Source organism: Vulpes lagopus, chromosome 7 (genome assembly GCF_018345385.1).
Source record: "Vulpes lagopus strain Blue_001 chromosome 7, ASM1834538v1, whole genome shotgun sequence".
NCBI classification, from domain to species: Eukaryota; Metazoa; Chordata; class Mammalia; order Carnivora; family Canidae; genus Vulpes; species Vulpes lagopus.
Genome location: NC_054830.1, coordinates 17,076,593 through 17,099,446, shown reverse-complemented (window position 1 = coordinate 17,099,446; position 22,854 = coordinate 17,076,593). Strand labels below are relative to the sequence as shown.

The 22,854-nt window shown below is 41.2% G+C and overlaps 1 protein-coding gene across 13 annotated transcripts in view; it reads left to right on the top strand.

Annotated features, from left to right (window-relative positions):
• The window catches only part of MAP4 (microtubule associated protein 4), a 139,747-nt gene that overhangs the window by 79,724 nt on the left and 37,169 nt on the right, over window positions 1-22,854 (top strand). For 6 of the 13 annotated variants that reach the window (XM_041761900.1, XM_041761899.1, XM_041761898.1 and 3 more), the window contains exons 6-9: window positions 2,969-3,100; window positions 3,615-4,772; window positions 5,459-5,581; window positions 7,777-11,115. In XM_041761900.1, coding sequence (XP_041617834.1) covers window positions 2,969-3,100; window positions 3,615-4,772; window positions 5,459-5,581; window positions 7,777-11,115 — 4,752 coding nt within the window. The remainder of the gene's footprint in view (window positions 1-2,968; window positions 3,101-3,614; window positions 4,773-5,458; window positions 5,582-7,776; window positions 11,116-22,854) is intronic. The other 7 variants (XM_041761907.1, XM_041761906.1, XM_041761905.1 and 4 more) reach the window with 2 other exon arrangements.

Sequence of the window (22,854 nt, the reverse complement as noted above, 5' to 3'; positions counted from 1 at the left end):
AGCAGGCTCCATGCAGGAAGCCTGACTTGGAACTCGATCCTGGGTCTCCAGGATCACACCCTGGGCTGCAAGCGGCGCTAAACCGCTGCGCCACTGGGGCTGGATAGGGCCAGATTCTATCTCCACATTATACCAGCTCATTACCTCAGGCAAGTTATGTCCTCTCTAAACTGTGATTTCTTTATCTATGGGGCCAGCGCTTGTTCCTACCTTAAAGATGTGGTGACAATTAAATAGAATTTTATAAGAGCACTTCTCAGAACATCTGGTACTTAGTAAACATTAAACATGTCTTATTTCTCAATTAGTAGTATCCTTATTCCTGGTTTTGTATAACTTTTAACGTGAGTGTGGCTAGGATACCATGAGGGAAGTGAAACTTTACTTCTTACCATCTTAGGTTTTTAGCTCGGACTCTAACAAAAAGACAGATTAGCAGGAGACAGTTTGTTAACACATGCAGAATCCAGCATACGGGAGAAAAGTAACTCAAAGTGGTAGCTTAGAATTTAAATTTATATAGCATCTTCAACAAAGAACAGTAAATGTGTAAAGAAGTGAAAGGAAAGGGGTGCTTGGGTGGCTCAGCTGGTTAGACATCTGCCTTCAGCTCAGGTCATGATCCTGGGGTCCTGGGGTCCTTTGGGCTTCTTGCTCAGTAGGGAGCTTACTTCTCCCTCTTCTCCTCCTACTTGTGTTCTCTTGCTATCAAATGAATAAATAAAATCTTAAAAAAAAAAAAAAAAAAAAAGAAGGGCAGCCCCAGTGGCTCAGCTGTTTAGCCCCACCTTCAGCCCTGGGCATGATCCTGGAGACCCGGGATCAAGTCCCATGTCAGGCTCCCTGCATGGAGCCTGCTTCTCCCTCTGGCTGTGTCTCTGCCTCTCTCTCTCTCTCTCTCTCTCTCTGTGTGTGTCTCTCATGAATAGATAAATAAAATCTTTTAAAAAAGAAAAGAAATGAGGGATCCCTGGGTGGCGCAGCGGTTTAGCGCCTGCCTTTGTTTGGCCCAGGGCGCAATCCTGGAGACCCGGGATCGAATCCCACGTCGGGCTCCCAGTGCATGGAGCCTGCTTCTCCCTCTGTCTATGTCTCTGCCTCTCTCTCTCTCTCTCTCTCTCTCTCTCTCTGTGTGACTATCATAAATAAAAAAAAAAAAAGAAAAGAAAAGAAATGACAAGACAAAGGAATGCAGTTTTTAGGCTTCCATGAGTGGCAAACTATGGGTAAAAAATGCGTGAGAGGGAACCAGTGGAGTAAAGTTTGTTTGCAGGTTCCTCTGGTGCTCTCTCTGGGCTGACGGTCTGTCTCCCAGAAAAAGAGAATTTATATCCTGCCCTTACGTAGAAAGTAGGGAGCTTTTTCTAGGTTTATTGCTCCCTAATTTCTTTCAGTTCAAAATAATTTTTATGTCAAAGAGGCATATTTTGTAGTGACATTCTGGTTTCCTTCAGTACCTATTGCCAATAAGTCCCACTTCCAATAATGCTTATAATTTTGTATTTATAAAGCTCATGCCTAATAATATGTTGTAATTATACTTCTCTTTGAACTGAGGATCTCTAGGGGAAAAGATGTCATATAAGTTAATGTTGATGCTATCCATGTAGTCACCTGACGTTTTGATTGTGGCTTTGAGTCCTGTTTTTTTCAGCTTGCCAGCTAGCAAGTCATTTAGTCCCATTGACTTCTTTACAGCATCTTGTTCTCTTCCTTTATGCTCCCTCTGCCTTCCTCTGTAGAAGCCCCTGTCACTTCATACCTACGCCACCTCAGGAGTCTCCTAACAGACTTCCTGCTCCCTTTTAAATTCATTCCAGACATACCTGTTGCGTTGGTCACTGGGTCCCTGTTCTATATTTATCATCTCATTTTTCATTAAGACCTTAAAAGACTATTTTTTTGCCCTTCAAGTCTAAATTTCTCTGGCTTTCCAGATCCTTCTTCCATTGTTCGCTCTAATCCTGTTTTCCCTCTCTGGTATGCAAGATCTATTTGAATCCAGCTGATTTGATAGTTGCAGAAACATTCTTGTCCTACTGGCATTTTCATACTTTTCTTTGCTCAGTGTCCTCCGTCCTTGAAATGGACTACTCTCTCCTCTCTTCCTGCTCTTGCTTCTCCTCTGAAGCCTCTGTGGCTGTTCTGATCCTCACAGTTGTTCTTAAACTCTTGGAGCACTTAGTCCATACTATACAGTATTTTTTTAAACTTTTTTTAAAATGACATTTCAAGATTATTTATTTATTTGAGAGAGAATGAGCAAGAGAGAATGAGCACAAGTCAGGAGGAGTGCAAGAAGGGAGAAGCAGGCTCCCCATCAAGCAGAGTCTGGTGCGGGGCTCGATTTCAGGACCCCGGGATCATGACCCAAGCCAAAGGCAGACACTCAAACTAACTAAGCCACCCAAGTGCCCCCTATACAGTATTTAATATATGTTTGTCTTGCCCCTCTAGCTAAATTGTAATACTCTTGATGGCAAGGACCATGTGATATTAAATCCCCTATTATGTCTGACAGAGGCCAGCATGATAATAATCCTTCTACATTTGTCTCTTTCTAAATAATTTACATTTTCACAAAACTGTTGTGTAATGTTGCAGAGGAAGGCATTCATCTCATTTTACAGATGAGGAAATCAAGAGTCACAATTCCTTACTGTACATTGTGTTGTGCCAGTTATGATATTTTTGGTGCTAGAGCTTCATCTTTGGTACTTTGACTCCTTGCAATATGCTGTAGAAGGTTCCTAGTTAATGCTGACCAATGGCATGACAGCCAGGTTACAATTTACCAAAACCTGAAAAACGTCAACAATTTTTACTTTAAAACTCTCTTGCTTTGTTTTTCATTAGTCCTTAGGTCTTTGTCATTATGGCAGTATACAAAGCTGATTTTCAATATCAAATGCCTTTTTTCCCTCATTACTGACCCAGTTTCAAAAATCTGTTTGTGTTTCAATATTAGGTCTGTTTCCCTGTGGCACATTTTCTCCTGCAGCTGTTGTTCCTCAGGGGTGGCCCATGGAAGCCCCAAACTCTCCACATTCAGAATCCTTCATTTCCCCAGTGGCCACGCCACAGCCTCTGCAGCCCACAGGTAGAACCCCTCTTTATCACTTAATGGTTACAGTATCATAATTTAAATCACCAGACTTCATTTTTAGCAGTGTATAGCAGTATAGATAAACATTTTAGAACTATCACAAATGCTTTTATTCCTTTAATTACTGATTTCACAGCTGAAGGAATGAAGGTGTGGGTGAAATACAACACTTGGAGTTCGTGGGCACAGAAAATCTTTTTTTAATTCAGTGCAGACTTATGCCTTAGAGGTTTTTTTCTAGATGTGCCACAGGTTCCCATTCTTAAAATAGCTGTGTGCCTGGGCCGCTGCTGTTTTTAAACCTGTGTTTTTTCTTTTCCTTCTCTACTATGTACTCTCTCGGTATCCTGTTCTTCTCAGTACCGGGACTATGAAAGAGTAGGGTATTATGTTTAGGGTGTTATGGTCACAAAATCTAGATACTCCTGTGTTCTCAGAAAGTAAGTTTTGAATGCAGAGCTATGAGCACACAGTGGTGAGTCCTAAATTTCCAACTTACTTCCCATAGAGCCAGCTGAAGAGGTAGAAATGACATCAGCAGAAGAGAGGGCACCAGCAGAAGCATTGGAAACCATGAGGGGCCTGGAGGCTGCTGACATGTCACCATCTAGAGAAACAGACATGGCTCTAACTGAGGACCTGGCACCAGCCACAGAAATAGAGGTGGCATTGGCTAAAGACATGGAAGTATCTCCCAAATCAGATGTGACACAGGCTAAGGACATAGAATCATCTATGGAGTCAGATATGGCCTTAGTCAAGGACATGGTACTGCCCAGAGAAACAGAAGAAGCTCCAGTTAAGGATGTCGTATTGTCCACAGAAGAAGATGTATCATTAGCCAAGGATGTGGTACTACCCCCAGAAACAGAGGTGGCCCTAGCCAAGGATATATTATCATTCAAAGAAGCAGAGAGAGCACCACCTATAAAAATGGATTTGTCCCCAGATGAGGGCACGGTACCATGCACAGACAGAGAGATGGCCCCAGCCAAGGGTGTGGTATCACTCTCAGAAATAGAAGTGGCATTGGCTAAAGATGTTATATCATCCACAGAAATACCTTCAGCCAAGGAAGTGGCTTTGTCCCCAGAAACAGAGGTGGCCCCAACTGGGGACATGGCACTGCCTCCCGAAACCAAGGTGATCTTGACTGAGGTTGTGCCACTGCCCCCAGAAACAAAGGTGGCCACAGTCAAGGACATTGCTCTATATCCAGATATAGAAAAGACCCCAGTGAAGGACGTGGCTCCATCCCCAGAATCAGAGATGGTCCTGGGCAAGGATGTGGCTCCATCCCAAGAAACAGAGTTGGCCCTGGGCAAGGACATGGTTTCACCTCCAGAAACAGAGGTAGCCCTGGATAAGAATGTGGCTGTGCCACCAGAAACGGAAGTGACCCTGACCAAGGATGTGCCTCAGCCTCCAGAAACAGAGGTAGCCCTGACTAAGGATGTGGCTCTGCCCCCTGGGACAGAGGTGATCCTGGCCAACAATGTGAATCCCGCCAAGGATGTTGCACCACTCTCAGAAACAGAGGTGGCACCAGTTCCAGCTAAGGACATGGACACTCCATGGACACAGGAAGAAATAAGCAAGGCGTCCCAGTTAAAATCTCCCAAGGATGAGGGGCAGTCAGCTGCATCTACTTTTATCATTTCTCCAGGTACGGGTTTATGTTTACTCAGTATTTCTGTCTCCCATGGGGTAGTCTCCAGAAGGGTAAGGGACAAATGTACTAGAGAATATAAAGACTGTTACACTGTATTTTGCGAGTTTATACACATTCCTGCTCTCCTAGACTGTCTTTCTCACCTTCATCCTCTTCCCATTCCCAGCACCCTCCTCCTTTCTCTGCTAATTTGTTTTCCTTGTTGATAATTTAAGCAACAAAAGAAAATGTTCAGTAAAAGAGACTTTTGCTATCTCCTCTCCCTACCTGCTTATATACTGGATTCCAAGTCTCTGCCTCACTCCTGTTACTGGAAGGAAGCCATCTCTGCGCCTCATTAATAAGGCTGTTTTCTATTTTGCATTAATCCCACATCCTCTTGCCTGCTTAAGTATGCCCTAGCCTAGCCATTCCTTCCTTTCCTGCCTCTCACCAGTTTTTGCCCCCATCCATTGAATCATTCCCACCAATATCCAAATATTTGATATTTTTTCTATTTAAGACAAAAAGTTTCCCAATTTCACCTTCTACCTACCACTCTAGCTATCTGTCTGCTGCCCTCAGAGGAGCATCCCTCCCTCAATCCCTCCAAAACTATTCCTGCTTCCAGTTTCTGAAAGGTGGAGAAAGAGCTTAAGTAGTGCTGCTCTAAAATCTGTGGTATTTACTGTTACGCTTAGAACCAGTCCCAGCCATGGGCCAGAAGTACAACTTGCCAACAGATGATGATTCTGTGTTAGAGAAACAAAAGCAAAAGAAACCATTCAGTAGCCAACCTCCTGAACTTTCTTCAGAGATCTCAGGTAAGTTAGGGATACCAAGTGGAATCTTTGAAACTGCTTCAACTGGGAGCAATGGGTTGGTGGTGATGGATGCTGTTCTTAGTTTTTGTGATAGTAATTAGCAGTATCGTTTATGAAGTCCATTCTCTTTCTTAGATAGATTTTTGTCTTGTTTGGGCATAAGGTCAGCTGGTTACATAGCTTTTTGTTTTTGTTTTTGTTTTTACATATTTTTAAATTATTACTATATCAACTCAAGACATCTAAATTTTTTTTTAAGATTTTTAATTTATTTATTCATGAGAGACAGAGAGAGAGGCAGAGACATAGGCAGAGGGAGAAGCAGGGTCCCTGCAGGGAGCCTGATGTGGGACTCGATCCCAGGACACTCAACCACTGACCCACCAGGTGTCCCAAGACATCTAAATTTTAGCCCAGTTCAACTGTTCAATATTATATGCTGTGTGGTCTTGAGTAGGTTATTTAACTTCCCTGTATCTCCATTTATTCAGCTATATGAGGAATACGTTGGTCAAATGTTCTGTAAACCTTTGCTAATAAGCCCGTGTTAGATACAGTGTGTTTTATGACCCAACAGCATCTGCATTGCTAGGGAGCCTATTACAAATGCATCGTCCTCGATTCCACCTCAGACCTTCATAAGCATTTTAATAAGTTCTCCAGACAATTCTTATACACACTAAACTTTGAGAGGCACTGCTCCAAGGTACTTTCTAACTTGGAGTTCCATCATTCAATGAACTTTAAGATGGCATGTCTTAGATAAAAGTCAAAGCATGTATGTATGATTATCAACTTAATGATTCTCTGCTTGCTTTTCTGTGACTGATTAGAATGTAAACTCGAGGGCAGGGACTGTGACTTATTTCACTGAGATGCTAAAGTGCTTACATACTGTCTAGCCCCAAGTAGGAGCTAAATAAAGTGATTTTTTTTAATGTTGCCTTAGTGACTCAGCATATCAATAAAGATTTATCAAATCCTTATTGTATACAAAATATACCATGCTAAGGGATATAGATATTTAACTCTGGGTCCTTGCCCTTGTGTTGTTACATCATAGCCTGGATGGTGAGGAAAGTTGCCAGGCATGAACTTTGTAGCCAAAGATTCATATAATAATTCAATAAAATAGTATTAAGAGATAGCCTTAAATAGCTGGTTGGTTGCCAAATTAAATGTTATAAGTGTTGTGGGGTACTAAAACCTAGCACTTTCTTGAAAGAAGCAGTAATTGACCTGAGATGTTAAATAAAGGATTGGATTTGTAGGACATTAGAGGGTAAAAACAAGAACAGAAAATACTATTGAAGTGTTTTAATGTTCTCTGAAGTCATTTCATTGGATCAGGCTTGACAAGAGCTATCCTACACCTGCTCTTAGTGAGTCTCTTCCCAGAATCTTGAATCCATGCTGCATTGACTTGGAGATAAGAGGTTGGACAACTTGATTTCTTGAAACTTTTCCAAGGATACTTATCCTAACTGTTCTAATTCATTACCCTTCTGGGCGTTATGTATATTTTTCTATCTTTCGGGAAGTACATTTAGGAACAGAACATTGAAATCTAACACATTTGTCTTTCAAAGTAGGAGGCTTTGGTTCTGGAATGATGAAGATTTTTCTTTAGCCAAAATAACTAATTCAGTCTCTTTTTTCTTCTTCCTCCTTCTCCCCCCCAGTAGCATAAGTCTGGCCTCCTGGTCTGTTTCCCAGAGTTGATCTGGTTAGCTTGACAAGTATAATATTAGTGACAGACTCTTAGAATTATAAATTCTGCACAAAATCATATGTATTTCATTCAGTTGATTAACACATGTCAGCAAAAAGAGGCAGGAGCTTACCATCTTGTTGCAGAACTGAGGATTATGTACCAATTAAAAATAATGATAAATATAAGTAAGTAGCTGATGAGATTTACAGGCACTACTTATTATAGAAGGTTGGAAGATCTCGGTTTGAATTTTTTTTTCTTTACCTGAGGTGATGATCTTTGTTAAATATTTGCTAATCCCAGTTAAGGGTAAGAAATATTTTAGAAAAAACTATTTTCCTAAATGAATTAGTATGTGGGTTGGTGAAATAGACTTAACTGAGTCAGTTAAGTCAGTTAAATGGACCTTTTTTTTTTTTTTTTTTTAAACAATAACAAGAAGTTTTTTGTTTGGAATTTTGGCCAACTTCATGTATTACAGGTACCCCTCCCACACAAGACAAACAAGTGTGCAGACCCAGTGACCGCAGGTCCACTCGGCCCAGGCCTGCCAGGGTCCCTTCTGAGCTGCTGGGAGTCTCTTCTCCACGGAAGACTCTTGATCCCGGGCTGGGCACCTGCTCTTTGTCTGAGTTGGGTTGGGTCTCTGGTTCGTCTTCCTGTGGTGAGCTGGGGAGCCAAAGGAAAACTGTTCATGTTGACTTCTTTGAACCCAAGCGAGATCTTGGCAGGGAGGCCTGGGATATAAATAGTGCACCAATGATGATGAAGAAAAAAAAGAAGAAACCAAAGCAAAAGAGATATCCTCAAGTCCGGGCTGGGGGACCTTGGGATGACGACAGTGCAGATGACCGTAAAGGTCATCCCTTTGCAGTAGACCCACAGAAGTCAGGTGTTCCTCCCAGCCTGCCTACTGCTATGGGCATGGAATATGGACTGGCATCCAGAGGAAACTTCAAAAAGGAATGTGAAGTGGAGTCCAGAGCCACGAAGCTGGTAGCTGAGAACTTTGTCTCAGAAAGTGTCAGCATTCCTTCGTGTCCTTTGCAAGAACCCCTGAAAACTGCAGGAAGGTCTCAGCCCGAGCCAGGAGTAGAAGCAGAGGTCAGTGGTAGCCAGTCAGTACCCCTGGGCCGGGGCCAGAAATGGCTGCAGCCAGGTGAAGGCCAACCAGGGCCCGCACCCCACCTGAAAACCCCCGTGGATGAAAGCCAAACAGTAGGCTTACCTGATCTGAAAGGACCCCCAAAACAAGTTTCTGCACACAAAGTAGAAATTCCTTTGGAGATCACACCCAAAGAGGGTTGCTCTCCTCTCTCAGACCAAGAAGCTGTGAGGGGGTCTTCAAAACCCACAGAGGCAGAAGAACTGCCTCACCTGGCACCCACTTGGCCAGCAACTTCCTCATTAGGAAGTAGTCTAAAAGAAGGGGATGATGAAGGTAAAGTCACTACGTTGCAAAAGGACAGACAGACAGGGTTTTCTGAAGGAGCTAAAGAGATTAAAGAACTAACAAAGGAAGCTTTTCCCAAGCTAAGCCAAGAGGTGGGCACCTTGGCTTCTAGGCAGTTGCAGGATGAGGTGGCAGTTCAGATGCTTGGGCCAGAGAGGGAGCCTGTTCAGAGAATGGCAGGGGATGGCAGAAGCAGGAAGGGAAGGGCAGGTTCTGGGAAAGTGAGAGCCAGTTCTGGGAAGGGAAGAGCAAGATCTGAGCCACCATTTCTTCTGGACAGCTGGAAGGATGGCCCAGCTGTTCTTGCAGCAAGTGAGCCAGCCCCTAAAACTGAAAGAGTGACTTCTGGGGAGAAGAGTGAGGAACTGGTTTCTTCAAAGCAGTCAGGGACCATAGTGAGTCTCACTGAGGCAATGGTGATGGGGGAGCCTACAGAGATAGCTGACGTGTGGGGGGCCAGCACTTCGCACATGTTGATTCCTTTGGGAAGTGGGTCAGGCACGACTTCCAGCACTAGGACAGAAAGAGATATGGGTGTCAGTAACCAGGACAAGGAAGGAAAGTGTCCTTGGGTGAGTGGTGAGGCAGCTCCCTGGATTTCTGAAAAGCCTAAAAAAAGGAGTAATGAGGGCAAAACCAAAAAGTTCAAAAACAATTCTTTCACCCAGCCTGCTAGAATGGGGTGCAAGGAGGAAACCCCCAACCCACCTTTTGTAGAGAAGGATAGAGATGCTGGTAGTACTCCTCATCAAAACAAGGACTTAGGCTGCATTTTCCCCTTAAATCATGATCTTTTGTCCTCAAATACATCAGCTATTCCCACAGTGGAAGTAGGTGACCAAAAGGGGAGGAATGATGAGGTTAATTCTTTTGAGCTTGGGGCTCTTGGTGGGAACAAGACAAACATAGTGAAGGACTCTGCTGTTTTTGAACCCGATACCAAGGTGACAGATGTGAGCTGCCAAAGCCAAACCCAGGGGGCAGGATTTGTTCCTTCAGCTCTGTCTGCAGAGAACAAGACAGATGCAGCCAAGGGACATGCTGCAGTGGCTGACAAACCAAATAAAAGGAGCAATGATGGAAAAAGCAAAAAGGTTAAAAATAGTTTCCCCGAGAAGCATCTTCTGGAGAATACGATAGATGCATCAAAAATACATGTTCCCATGGAAACCACAGGGGACCACAGAACTGAAGGAATGGGCTATGTGGACGAAAATAGAAATATCACATTTACCTGCCCCAGAACACTCCCAGGGTTGATGAATAAGTCAGCCCCTCCAGAGGCTCTGGAGTCAGCAGCCTGTGAAGGACTGCCCACTCCTGCTTCTCAAACAGTAAAAGAGGCTGATTCTTTTCCAAATATCTTGGCAGAAAGTGAGCAAGAGACCACTCTGGCCCAGATACCCAAATTATTAGCAGTAGATAATTGCAGCAAAGGTGGAGTCCCAGATCAAGAAAGACCCAAGTCCCCCTCTGCTGTTGCACTTTCTGCAAGCACAGGAGGAGGAGTTGCCCTCACTTTTACAGCAGCCATAGAAACAGTTAACTGCCAGGGAGGGAACTGTTTTAAGAATAAAGGTGAGTTTGCTGATCCCATAAAAAATGAAGCAGGAATGGATGGAGGACATGTGCTAGGAGGATCTGAGTCAGTACCCAGTGGTGCATCGAAGCATTTGATAGAGAAAATCCCAGAGCTCGCAAAGGGACACCTTCTTTCTGGAGTGTCAGTTGAAGACCAAAGCCTACCAGGTGAGGTCAGAGTCTTGGAAACATGTGCAGATGGGAATAGTTTTCCAACACACCCAGTTAACAAAAAGAAAGAGTCTGAGGAAGGTTCTGCCCCCATTCAGATTCCTGACTTACTAGGAGACAAAGCACAAAAGCCCAATTTCTGTGAGGACCAAAATGCTGACAGTCGAGAATCCAAGGACCCAGACAGTTTGAATAAGGAGGTAGATAGGGCCCTGTTGCCTCCAAAAAGTGAAAAAAATAAAGTGGAAGAAGTTAGCCCGGCTTCTAAAATCACTGATTCAGAACAAACTTCCATGGCAACACCAGAATTCCAGTCAGATTTCTTAGATGGCAGAGCTGCAGCTACTCCATTGCAGGTGGTAGAGAACTTATTAGTAGTGACTACTTCCAAGCATCCTGAACTCCCAAAACCCAAAGATAAGATCTCGGAGGCACCTGACAAAGTAACTGAAAAGTCTGAGCCAAAGGCACCAGAAGGGAAGAAAGAAGATAAAAGCAGAATGGCAGAACCCATGAAGGGCTACATGAGACCGACCAAGTCTCGAGGCCTTACTCCACTTCTGCCAAAGTCTACAGTCCAGGAACGAGAGAGATCCAAGCAACTGAAGACCAGCGGTATGACACTGCCATGGGAAATGTGTGTGCTTGTGGCTTTTGAGTCAGCATCCAAAAGGCAAAGAGCTTGTGCTTTGGTTCCATCCAGACTCTAATCATCCTTGTTAATCCTTGGTTTGTTGGCATGAAAATGTGTAACTGCTAATTATGTGTTTTTGGCAGGCAAGGCATGTCCTGTGTCCAGCTTGAGAGGCTGGTGACTTGGTTGCATGCCTTTTTACCTAGCACTGAACCTTGAGTTTGAGGGGAAGTTGAATTTCAAACAATAAATTGTTTAGCGGAAGTCCTATAACAATCCACTATTCTTAAATTTAAAAAGAAAACACCATACGTATATGTGGCTCCTGTGTGTAAAGCTTACAGTCAGATTTAATCATTATTTTGTATAAGGGTTCACAGGAGGAAAGAAAACATTTCAGGTCCAGCTGTATGTGTGGGATTTATTTTCTTGTCTGTATATATTTGTAGCTTGTGCTGGTGGTACTGAATATCCAAATTGCCCTTAGTCAGTGAAAATGGTCTTCCCCAAAGAGGACACGGTAACTAACTTCCAACCAACATTGCTAGGCACAGACTTTGCATTTCTAAAAGTGGGAAATGATCTCTCAGTGATGCAGCCACATCTACCAGTTTGTTTTTCACGGCCATTGGCCACAGTTGCATGTCAGGCAGAGTTTGGGGCATAGTCTTTGGCCATGAGACAGCCTGCATCGTCGGACAAGTTTATAAAACTTGCCAGTGTGGGAATCCTCATATTTTTGCCCTTTTGCATCTCCTCAAATAATTGGAATGAGATTGAGAAAGATGACTCCTTCGAGATTTAGAAATGTTTTCTTTCTTTTTTTCCTAAAAAGTATACATCTAATCATGGCTTCCCTCAGCTTAACCTTCAAAAAATGTTTCCTAGCCTTTGAGGTTTTCAGCTTCAGATGATGCTGTTTCTCACCTTGCATGATGCAGCTACTAACTCCAGAATTTAAAAACAAAACAAAACAAAACAAAAACACTGGTTGGCCTTAGGGTTTTGGACAGGCTTCGTCAAGGGATGATGTGTTGCATGATACAGACTTGTCGTTTTGGGGAAAGTTTGTGCTTTGCATGAATTTGTACCCAGTAAAGAATACGTGCTGTGTAAGTAGAGAATACTAAAGGTCGTTATCTGTGTAAGATATTCTCATCTTTTCTGTTTTTATCTTCTATTAGCTACCCTATTGCCAAGGCAGAAAATGAAGTCATATGTTAGAGGGCTTTCCAGCCTTCATTAGGATTTCCAGTGTTCTATCCAGTTCTTTAGTTTTAGTTTTTAGACTGGTTCTTCAGTTTCAACAGTGATACCAAGGGTAACATAATAAATTTTCTGAACGCTAGCCATTTCTTTTTGCTCAGTATTTCCAAAGAAATGTAGCAAGAGGATTTGTTTTGATTCTTGAGTGAGCAAAGCAGAAGTTTCAGAACTTTTACGGCCCTTCCTTGGTTGGGCCAAGCTGAGAGACTACATGTTAGGGGCAGCCTTGCAGAGTGGCTGAGGAGAGAATGGTGGATTTCAGGAAAAAATTTGTTTTTTCTTGTATAATTCTATCACACCTCTCCCCTAAGGATAATCTATTCTTTTCTTCATAGATAATTTTTTTTTTAAGTAATTTTGAATCAGTTCATTCCCATGGTATGAACGGATATGCACTTAAATGTAAATCTGCCTCCCTCCATCAATCCCCATCCAAATTTTCTCGAGAGACACCCCATTATAACCGTGTCTTTTACATCCTTTCAGAGAATTTATGCATAAGGTAGCAATGATATATATATTTCTGGATTTTATACAGATGAGACATCATACATATTGGGGTGTGCCTTGCTTTGTAAATTTAACAATTATTTTACAGATCTTTACAAATCAGTACAAAGAAGGGCCCCTCATTCTTACTTAATAGCTGTATACAGTATTTTAATCATGTGGATATAACCTAATGACTTTACCACTTCTTTATTGGTAGACATTTAGGTGTTTGTTAGTTTTTCTTTATTAGAAACAAAGTACATAGACTGTTCTTGTATATATAGAATGTCATACTTATACTAGTACATCCGTGTAATTAAAAGGGACCCTGGAGTAGACTCTATGGTTTGAAGACTGTGTATTAGTAATTTTTTCAGGTGTTGCCACAGTGTCCCCCATAGGGCCATGGAGATGTACTCACCCTTGCAAATATGCGTATTAGCCTCTTTGTACTTTCTCCACTGATGCATACTTTTTTTAGGTGTGCTGATCTTATAGGTGAACATTTATTTCTTGGCATAGATTTATTGTTTTACTTATTAAGTGACTTCTTTGTGTATTATCAAGTTTATAAAAGACCATATGGTTAGCAATATATTCACTTCCCTTATTTCCAAAGAGGATAAGACTAGCAAAAGAGAATTTATTTAGGGGTGCCTGAGTGGCTCAGTCAGTTAAGCATCCATCCATTCCTACTCTGAGTTTATAAAAATAATTTTTATTTTTATTTTTTCACATTTGAATCTTTGATCAGTGTAGAATTGACTGTGTGTGTGTGTGTGTCTGTGTCGTTTATGAGATATGACGTAGGATTACTTGGTCATCTATCAACCGGTGTCTAATCTGTCTCCTGCTGAAGTGCCACTGTTGTCATGCTGTATAATCCTGTGTGTGTTTGGTCTATTTCCGGATCCATTGGTCTTTCCATTGAAGCTTCAGTAGCACAGTGTGGCATAATCATATATTTTCATATTTAATAGGTCTAGTCCCACTTCTCACCTTATTACTGTTTTGTAGAGTTTTCTTGACTCTTCCTGCCTGTTCATTACTACATATAAAATTGAGAATTATGTAGTTTTGTAAAAAATAAATAAAAATCCAGTCAGCCTTTTTCTTTGAATCACATTAAATGTGTCGGTTATCCTAGGGAGAGGTGAGGTCTTGGTTTCTTGGAGGGTTTTTTTTGTTTTTTGTTTTTTCTAAGATTTTATTTATTTATTTATTTGAGAGAGAGCATGAGTAGGGAGGAGGGACGGAGGCAGAGGAAGAAGCAGACTCCCCGCTGAGCAGGGATCCTGATGTAGGGCTTGATCCTGGGTCCCTGGGATCATGACCTGAACAGAAGGCAAATGCTTAGCTGACCAACCCACCCAGGTACCCAAGAGGTGATGTCTTGTATGGTGAGGTTTTCTATCCAACCACACAGTAAGGCACCACGTTCAGTAACCTCACACATTCAGATTTCCATGCCCTCCTCCCTCACTGGTATTTTGATGTTTTCTTCACACATAACTTGTGTGTTTCTAGTAAGGCTCATTCCAACATGTCCAGAAAGCAGATTAGTGTGCAGATATAGAGCTTTAGGCAAGCTAGGGCTCTGAGACAGGGAACTTAGTGGAATGGGGAGTATAGTGATTTGTGATAGGAGACCAGGCAGATTGGCCCGTCATACTCAACCACCATTGGTCATGTAGGCTCTGAGGTTTCATCCATAATTGGTTCTAGACCTGGCCTTATTAAATGTTTTCTTTGTTCTTCACTTCAGAGCATTCGTGTTAACTGCCTGGCCTCAGCTTGCCAGTGATTGATAGCAACTACCATCTACTGAGTGAATACCCTGTGCCTAATTACCTATTGATGGGTAGGTAGCTAGTCATATACACATAACTGTACTATGAAGTATTCTCTCCATTTTACAGATGAGAAAATGGAGACTCTTTACATTAAAGTCATGCAGATAATATAGTCTCAGAAGTAGAATTTGAACCCAAGACTTTCTGATTCTAAGGCTTGTGCTTTTTCTCATTCTTGCCTCAAAGGAACCTTCTAGAAATTTTAGGTTCTTAATAAGAAACAGATGAATGTTGACAATTAGTCATTATATTTTTTATTCTACTAACTAAGCACTTTTTTAGGTAGAGAAATGGAAACACATCATGAGGGCATAAAGTTTGAGTCAGAGGTTAATTTGGGATTGGGATCTAGGTCTTTTGACTCTAACATTTTATTCTCCAGGCAGAAACTTTGTTGGATATATTCATGTATTTTCCCTAAAAACTAGTGTTGAGCTTTACATATATATGCTGCCTAATGACATTTTAAAAATTACAAATGAATTATCTTTTATTTATTTATTTGAGAGGAAGAAAAAGTGGGGAAAGGGGAGAGGGAAAGGGCCAGGCCGACTTCAAGCTGAGCATGGAGCCCAGCGTGAGGTTTGATCCCACCATCTGTTAGATCATGACCTGAGTGGAAATCAAGAGTTGACCACTCAATTGACTGAACCACCCAGGTGCTCCTAAATGAATTCTCTTTTGCTAGTCTTATCCTCTTTGGAAATAGGGAAAGTGAATATATTGCTAACTATACGCTCTTAATGTTTCTTCTCTTGTTATGTTTTCATGCTTCTCTCAAGTTTACGGCAACTTTAGCAGAAGGTTTCTTCACATATTCAGCATGTTCTAGGCAGGGAGGATCATGATACTTGGGGAAATTGAAGCTCATCTCAGCAGAAAAGGCCTTCCTGTGGGACTGTTTTTTGTGAATGGAAGAGCAGATGTGAAAAGACGACCCTCTGCTGGACTCAAGTCTGTGCTGTTGCTTCACACCAGTTGCTTCCCTGGCAGCCAGGTAGAGCTGTGAGTGACAGTGCACTTGGCATATGCTGTGAGGGTGACAGTCACCACAGATCCCTGTAGACAGGCCCTTCCCTTTGCCATAGTTAGAGCCTGGTCTCCTTTTTCCTGGCTTCATTTCTTTTTCTTCATTTTGCCTGAGCCCTTCTTTCAACAGCTGGGAATGTCAGTTTATGGTGGGAAGTTCTCTTGGCATGAAACTCAAAGTAATTTATAAACCCCAGATTTAACAGTTTCATAAATAAAATATGCTCAGCAGATGAAAAAAACATTTGTAATCTTAAAACTTGCTACAATTTTACAACCGGAGAAGTATCTTTGGTAATACCTCTTTTTTTTCTGCTTTCTTCCCACTTACCTGTTCATTCCCTGGCTTTTTAAAAAACAGCTATATATTAAAGAACTGTAATGGGAAATTCATACAACTCAACGTAGCTACCATTTTTTGAAACTCAGCATTGTCTTAAACTCTTTTAACCCTCAAAGAGCCCTGGGCTACTGTTTGCCTCATTTGACCAGTGCATGTGAATATTCTTTGAGATGAGTCCAGCAAATGTTAATTTTTCTACTTAAAAATGAGGTTCTTTCCCTCACACTCCCCTCGCTGGTCACTTTTATCTTCTGGTGACAGTAGCATTGGAGGATTCAGAAAACAAATGATAAACAATTTAGCTCCTGATTCTTGATGTTGTGGATATATTTCCTTCTTTAAAATATGAAGTGAAAAAAAAAATGAAGTGGGCAGATGAATCTGGCTGGCTCAGTTGGTAGTGCAGGCAGTTCTTGATTAGGGGGTTAGAAGTTTGAGCCCCACACTGGGTATAGAGATACTGAAAAATAAAATCTTTTTTTTTTTTTAAGATTTTATTTATTTATTCATGAGAGACACAGAGAGAGGCAGAGACACAGGCAGAGGGGGAAACAGGCTCCATGCAGGGAGCCTGACGTGGGACTCGATCCCGGGTCTCCAGGATCACACCTTGGGCCGAAGGCGGTGCTAAACCACTGAGCCACCCAGGCTGCCCCTGAAAAATAAAATCTTAAAAAATAATAATAATAAGATAAAGTAAAATATGAAGTGGATAATAAAGAGGTCTTTCCTTTATAAAGTAAAATATGAAGTGGATAATAAAGAGGTCTTTCCTTTATTTTCCTTACCCTGTATTTTAACCTCAGACATTGGAACAGGTCACTTCACCTGTGAGCAGATTGAAATTGTTAGTTTTCAAACTGTTTAACAATGATGGTAATTTGCATAAGTTTAGACAGAAATCTAATTGTCACACAAACATTGCCTATTGCTTTGTAAATAGTGGACACTCAACATAATTTGGACTTTTTAGTATTTAGTCCATTTATTCAATAGACACTGGGTAACATTACTCCCACATTCTAAGGGTAGATTAATGAAACATTCTCTACTCAGGGATTATAGAATAGGAAGATAAACACATAAACAGATAATTTACTCTAGTGAAAGAAGTTCCATAAGACAAGTTCTAGTGACCTATGAGTTTATGGAGCCAAGTCAAGTAAAGCGTTCTAGGGAATAGACTGTGTAAAGGCATAGTGAAGTACAAGTGCATGGAATATTTGAGAAGTAGCAAATATTTTGGAGTGACTGGCATATAAATCATATTGGGAAACAGGGAGATATGTGAGACATTTTGAGATTAGATTGAGAGGAAGAATATAAGCTCTCAAAGGATCCTGGGAGCCGTGTGTTGCCTCCATAAGCAGAGGATCTTAGACTTTATGGTGGAAGAGATCGAGAGGGGTGGGATTATCTATTTTAGTTGGATGCTTCTCTTTTCTTTTTCTGGGAGGCCATGGGAGGGTCGGTACTATGCTAGAAGAACAAAAGGTTAGAATTTCCAAGTCCTACTTCTTGGGAGACTTTCCATCTATAAATATTTTAATGCTTTAGGATGTCAAATGACAAAAATAGTACAATTTAGTAAGGAGTTTGAGGTCCTTTATTCAAAGGAAAACAATCCACGGATTAGAGGAGTACGGTGCCTAACAAGGAGAGGTGCTCTCTTCCAGATGGATTTTGGGCAAGAGTGAGTTTTATAGCATTACAAGAGGCACTATGTAACAGCATGACCAAGAGGTCAGTGGTTTCCTTATAAGGCTAGCAGGCCCTGTTTTCTAGGGTAAAGTAAGCTAGCTAACGCTGAGGTAGAGGGTTGTGATTGGCATATCAGGTTTCCTTAAACTGAGGCATGTCCCAAAAAATGCAGACTTAGATTTTTAAACTTCGGATTTGTGATGTGAGCCAGGCCTCCATTTTGTGAGTCCCAAAATGCGAATTATCTTTATCAGGAGTCACATAAGTTAGATTGCTGGCTTGTTTTTTGATCCTATTTGCTTCCCAATCTTTGAAGCTTAATTAGGGAGAATCAGTTTTATCGAGTTAAACATGTACTAAGAAATGTTTCTGAAGTTCAGTAAAATATGGCTTTGAAATGTTTTTGTATATATGTATGTGTGTATAAACACATAATTTACTTCCAGATAAGAAACTTAGATTGCAACTTCATACCCTCAGGTTTTATTAATAAAGAGTATAATCAGTAGAATTATTGACTGTTATTATAATGATAATTTATTAGAAATTGTTTCCTGGAGACAATAACGGAACATTTGGTCAATCTGGAAAGTACTTTGTTGCCTTGGTAACCAATAGGAAAGATGCAGAGAAACCAGTTGTGGAACATATCAAAACCAAGGCCCTAAACAGGTTGAATACTAGCTCAAGGCACAGGCAAAAACAGAAACATCTGCCAGTGCATCTGCTGAGATCAGAGACCTTCAAGCTGTGCCAACACGCTTGGGGGCTAGACATGTCATTATATGGTCTGATAAAAAGAGCCTTAGAAATTACCTCTGGACCAGACACATGGGAATCTATGCACTTTCCTTAGACTCAGAATGGAACATAAGTCTTTAACCCAAAGGACCTTCCAGAACCTCTCTAGATTAGTTTAATGATGGGAAAGGTCAGGTCAAATGATACGGAGTCCATATAAAAGGAATCCATTCATCCTTCCACTGAGAGAACTTTACTGACAGCCTACTTAATGTGTATCCAACTGCTGGACACCCTGATGGCAAAGATGGACTGGTCATCTCGCTTTCTGGTAATTCCAGGAAAGGCACATAAGTAAAAGATTATGGTATAGTTGCTGAATCCTAAGACGGGGTAGAGCAAGTATATGTTACTAAAAACATGCATGAGTCAGCTTGGGGGTAGGGTCTTGGAGACTTCACAGAGGTGACATTGAAGTGAGGTTTTTTTGTTTTTTTTGTTTGTTTGTTTGTTTTTTGTTTTTTTTTTTTAAGATTTTATTTATTTATTCGTGAGAGACACAGACAGAGGGAGAAGCAAGCTCCATGCCAGGAGCCTGATGTGGGACTCAATCCCGGGACTCCAGGATCATGCCCTGGGCCAAAGGCAGGCACTGCTGAGCCACTAAGGGATCCCATGAAGTGAGTTCTATAGCAATAAGTAGAACCTAGAGGAAAGGCATTCCAATGGCAGCTGAGTCTAGAATTGAAGCCTTCTGGTTCTTAAGTATATTTATTTTTGCCTAGACATGCTCAGCCTTTTAAGACTTCTTGTATGTTCTTCATCCACCAACTTGATAAGATAGCACAGTGGCTGAGGGAGGTTTGAGTTCCTTGCTACAGTTATATCTTGTGGGTGAATGTGCATTCTTTGAGTGAAGCCATGTCTTTAATTCTGAATCACACCAGAGCACTGACAGAACTATCCTTAGATTTTACTAATAATTTTGTACTAGGTTTTCCCCAGGTGCCATTCATGTCTTTTGGAAATCTTTAAACCCAGTAATTCTTGTTCCATGTGATTTATTTCGTGGTATGTGTTATAAAAGCACAAGCTTAATCAAACTCTAAGCCACTCTTTCTCCTTCCCTGTGTAAAAGTCTCTGATCTCCACTTTTTCTTATTGAAGCAGGACCTGCCTGCCTATTCAGAAGCACCATGAAGAGAAGCTCACAGTGTTGAGGCACTACACAAAAACAAGTTTAAGTTCTCTTAAGAATGGGAAACTAATAACCAAAGATTGCTAAGGAAGAAGTTATTCAGACCTTCCTCATTCTTTGCATAATTAAGACAAAACAAGACCATGATGAAGGTTTAAAGTAGGCACTAAAATTAACTGCATTGCTTCTTTTTCTCAAGCTTTATTTCAGGTTTGCTTTGCACCCCAGACACATATGCATATACACATTGTATATTAATTTGGAAGTTTTGAATTGATCACAACAAGGTAAATTATAATTGTGAACTAAAGCCTGTGGTACTTGTCTTCACTGAATAAAAAGAAACCATGAAAAGGAGAGGCATCTAGTGACTAAGATGTTTTGCTCAGTGGTGTGGGAAGACTGGCAGTCAAAAACTGGGCATCTTCCATGTGATGTTTCCATTCACTCACCATTTAATCTCAGGCAAACCACTGCATTTCCCCCCCTCTAGATCCCATTTGCTCTTCTTCAAAATAGAAGATTAAGTTAGAGGAGTTCCAGCATTCTTTTTTTTTTTTTTTTTCAGCATTCTTATTCTGTACTGTAGCACATAATTCATTGTCCTTGCAGTACTATTTTTATAAAATGATCCTTATCCATTTAAGAAACAAAGGAGTAATGGAAAAAAGAGAGACAAACAAAAAAAAAAGACTCTTAACAACAGAAAACAGTGATGGTTACCAGAGGGAAGGGGATAGGGAAATGGGGGAAACAGGTCATGGTGTTAAGGAGGGCACTTGTGATGAGCATTGAGTGATTCAAATAAAAACTTAATAAAAAAATAAAAACAAATAAAAACTTAAAAGATAATAAAATTTTTAAAATAGGACAAAATGATCCTTGTCCTCAGAGATAGGGAGAATAGGATATTATTTTATTTCCTCAGATTTTGAAAGGTAGCTGACTTTTCATTTTCTCTTATTTGTTAATTATTGAAATTGGGGTTTGTATGGTATTTCTTGGTTGTGGTGGTTTATTTTTGCCTACTTTTGTCAGAAGGGACCTCATGCAGTAAATTCTCAAGTCCAGGGACTTCTGTTTTATCATTCCACATCAGTTCCCTTATTGGAAGTGGTAAAACCTACGTCATACACAAATGCTTTTTCTTGGTGATTTTGTTTTGTTTTGTTTTTTAAACTAACACCAGTGGGTACATTCTCTGTGTTAAATGTGTTTTGTGTTCTATTACTTCATACCGACACAAGGAGTGGATTCTGTGGATGTCCTCATATTATGCCTTATGTTCTCCTCTTGGTGACACCAACCTTATATGCAGGCTTGAGCACCTAGCAGACATCATGTTTTGGGTACTCACCTGACTCTGAGCTTTCCGTTTGGTCTTAAACCTCTTGGCCACAGACCCCTTCATTGCATCTTCAGCTCTCTGACCCTTGAGCCTTATAACTCTGAGGCTTCTGTTTGGTGCAGTAGCCACATGCCACATCATTGTTTTCTTTCAGGCTGACCACATTTTTGATAAGTAAATGTGCTAAGAATATGTGCTCCTTTATGACTGTCCAGCTTCATTCTTCTGGTTCCCGCTTCTGGCCTTTGGCTGACTTTGCTACTTACAAAGTCATTGAGACAAGATAAGTGGAATTTGAAGGTTATTGCCTTAGCTTTGTTTGTTTTGTTTGTTATTGATGCCAGTGGGAAGGTTTGGATAGGCTGGCTAGAACTAAAAATCATTTGACTCTAAGGAACAGGTGTGTCCATGCTTGTTCTTCACCTAGGCTCTTTCTGCCCCTTCAGAATATGGCAGCCAAGGGCACCAGTGGTGTAGCTCAGTGGCAGAAGGTGTGCTTAGCAGAATATTGCAGCCAACTCAGACAGCCCCCCTCATCAGACATGATGCTACCTCCCCTTGTCATGCTTCTGCCAATACACAGCACCCTCACATGGGGAGGTCTGGGGTTTAACAAGCATACTGGCTAGTGGAGCCACAAGTTAAATTCACTCTTGAGTTGGATATAGCAACCTTTGATTCCTTGATGCACGTTTCAGTCCTTTCATTGGGATGTAGGAGTGTTAAAACTGTGAGACTGGAAACTACTTTCAAGATTCTCTGCATTTTATGGATAAAGAAACTGAAGCAAGGAGTAGTTAAGTGCGTTGGTCAGAATCGTAACTATTTAAAGTGGCACAGAGATATTTATTTTTTTAAAGATTTTATTTATTCATAGAGACACACAGAGAGAGAGAGAGAGAGAGAGGCAGAGGGAGAAGCAGGCTCAATGCAGGGAGCCTGATGCGGGACTTGATCCCAGATCTCCGGAATCACGCCCCAGACTGAAGGCGGCGCTAAACCGCTGGGCCACCCGCACTGCCCCACAGAGAGATTTTAAAACCAAGCTTAATTATTTTTTTCCCCATAAACCAGAGGTAAAAGGTGTCAGTGAATTGAGGCTGTGTGTGCCTGCGTGTTGGGGGGTAGAGAATGACTAGTTTCTGAGTGGATGGAGTTGTTGAGACATAACTGATTTCTAAGGTATTTTCTAAAATTTATCTCTGGCTTGCAACAACAGCCTCCTGCCAGGCTATGGTAACTTTCATCATATATTATACATACTTAATTATATCATTCACATATAATGTATTTATTGAAAAGGTAAGGAAGCCAGAATTCAGATATATTTCATCACCAAGCCTTTCTGTATCCAAGACTCTCATCTTTCTTTTTCCCCAATTATTTAATAGAGTCATAACCCTTCTGACACCCCCTTCATTTCACTATGCACCCTCACTTTCTTTTCCTTAGTGAGAACTTTATGGCAGAATGAGATGACCCTGGTTCCTTGCCAGTGAACCTTTGTTGGCTTTCACATGTATTATTACTAAACTGCTTAGGTTCAAGAGGAACAAGAGGCTCAGTTTATGTTCAGGACAGAGGTTAAATGGAAACGCACATTTTTTTTAGGATTTCAACCCCACCACTCCTGGCCATGAACATAGCCCAGTATTAAGTACTGCAGAAGGTGTATGTGGCTGGTTCCTGTGCTGTAGCTGGGGACTGGAGACAAGTTATATGAGTGGTATGAGTAGTAGAGAAAAGGGT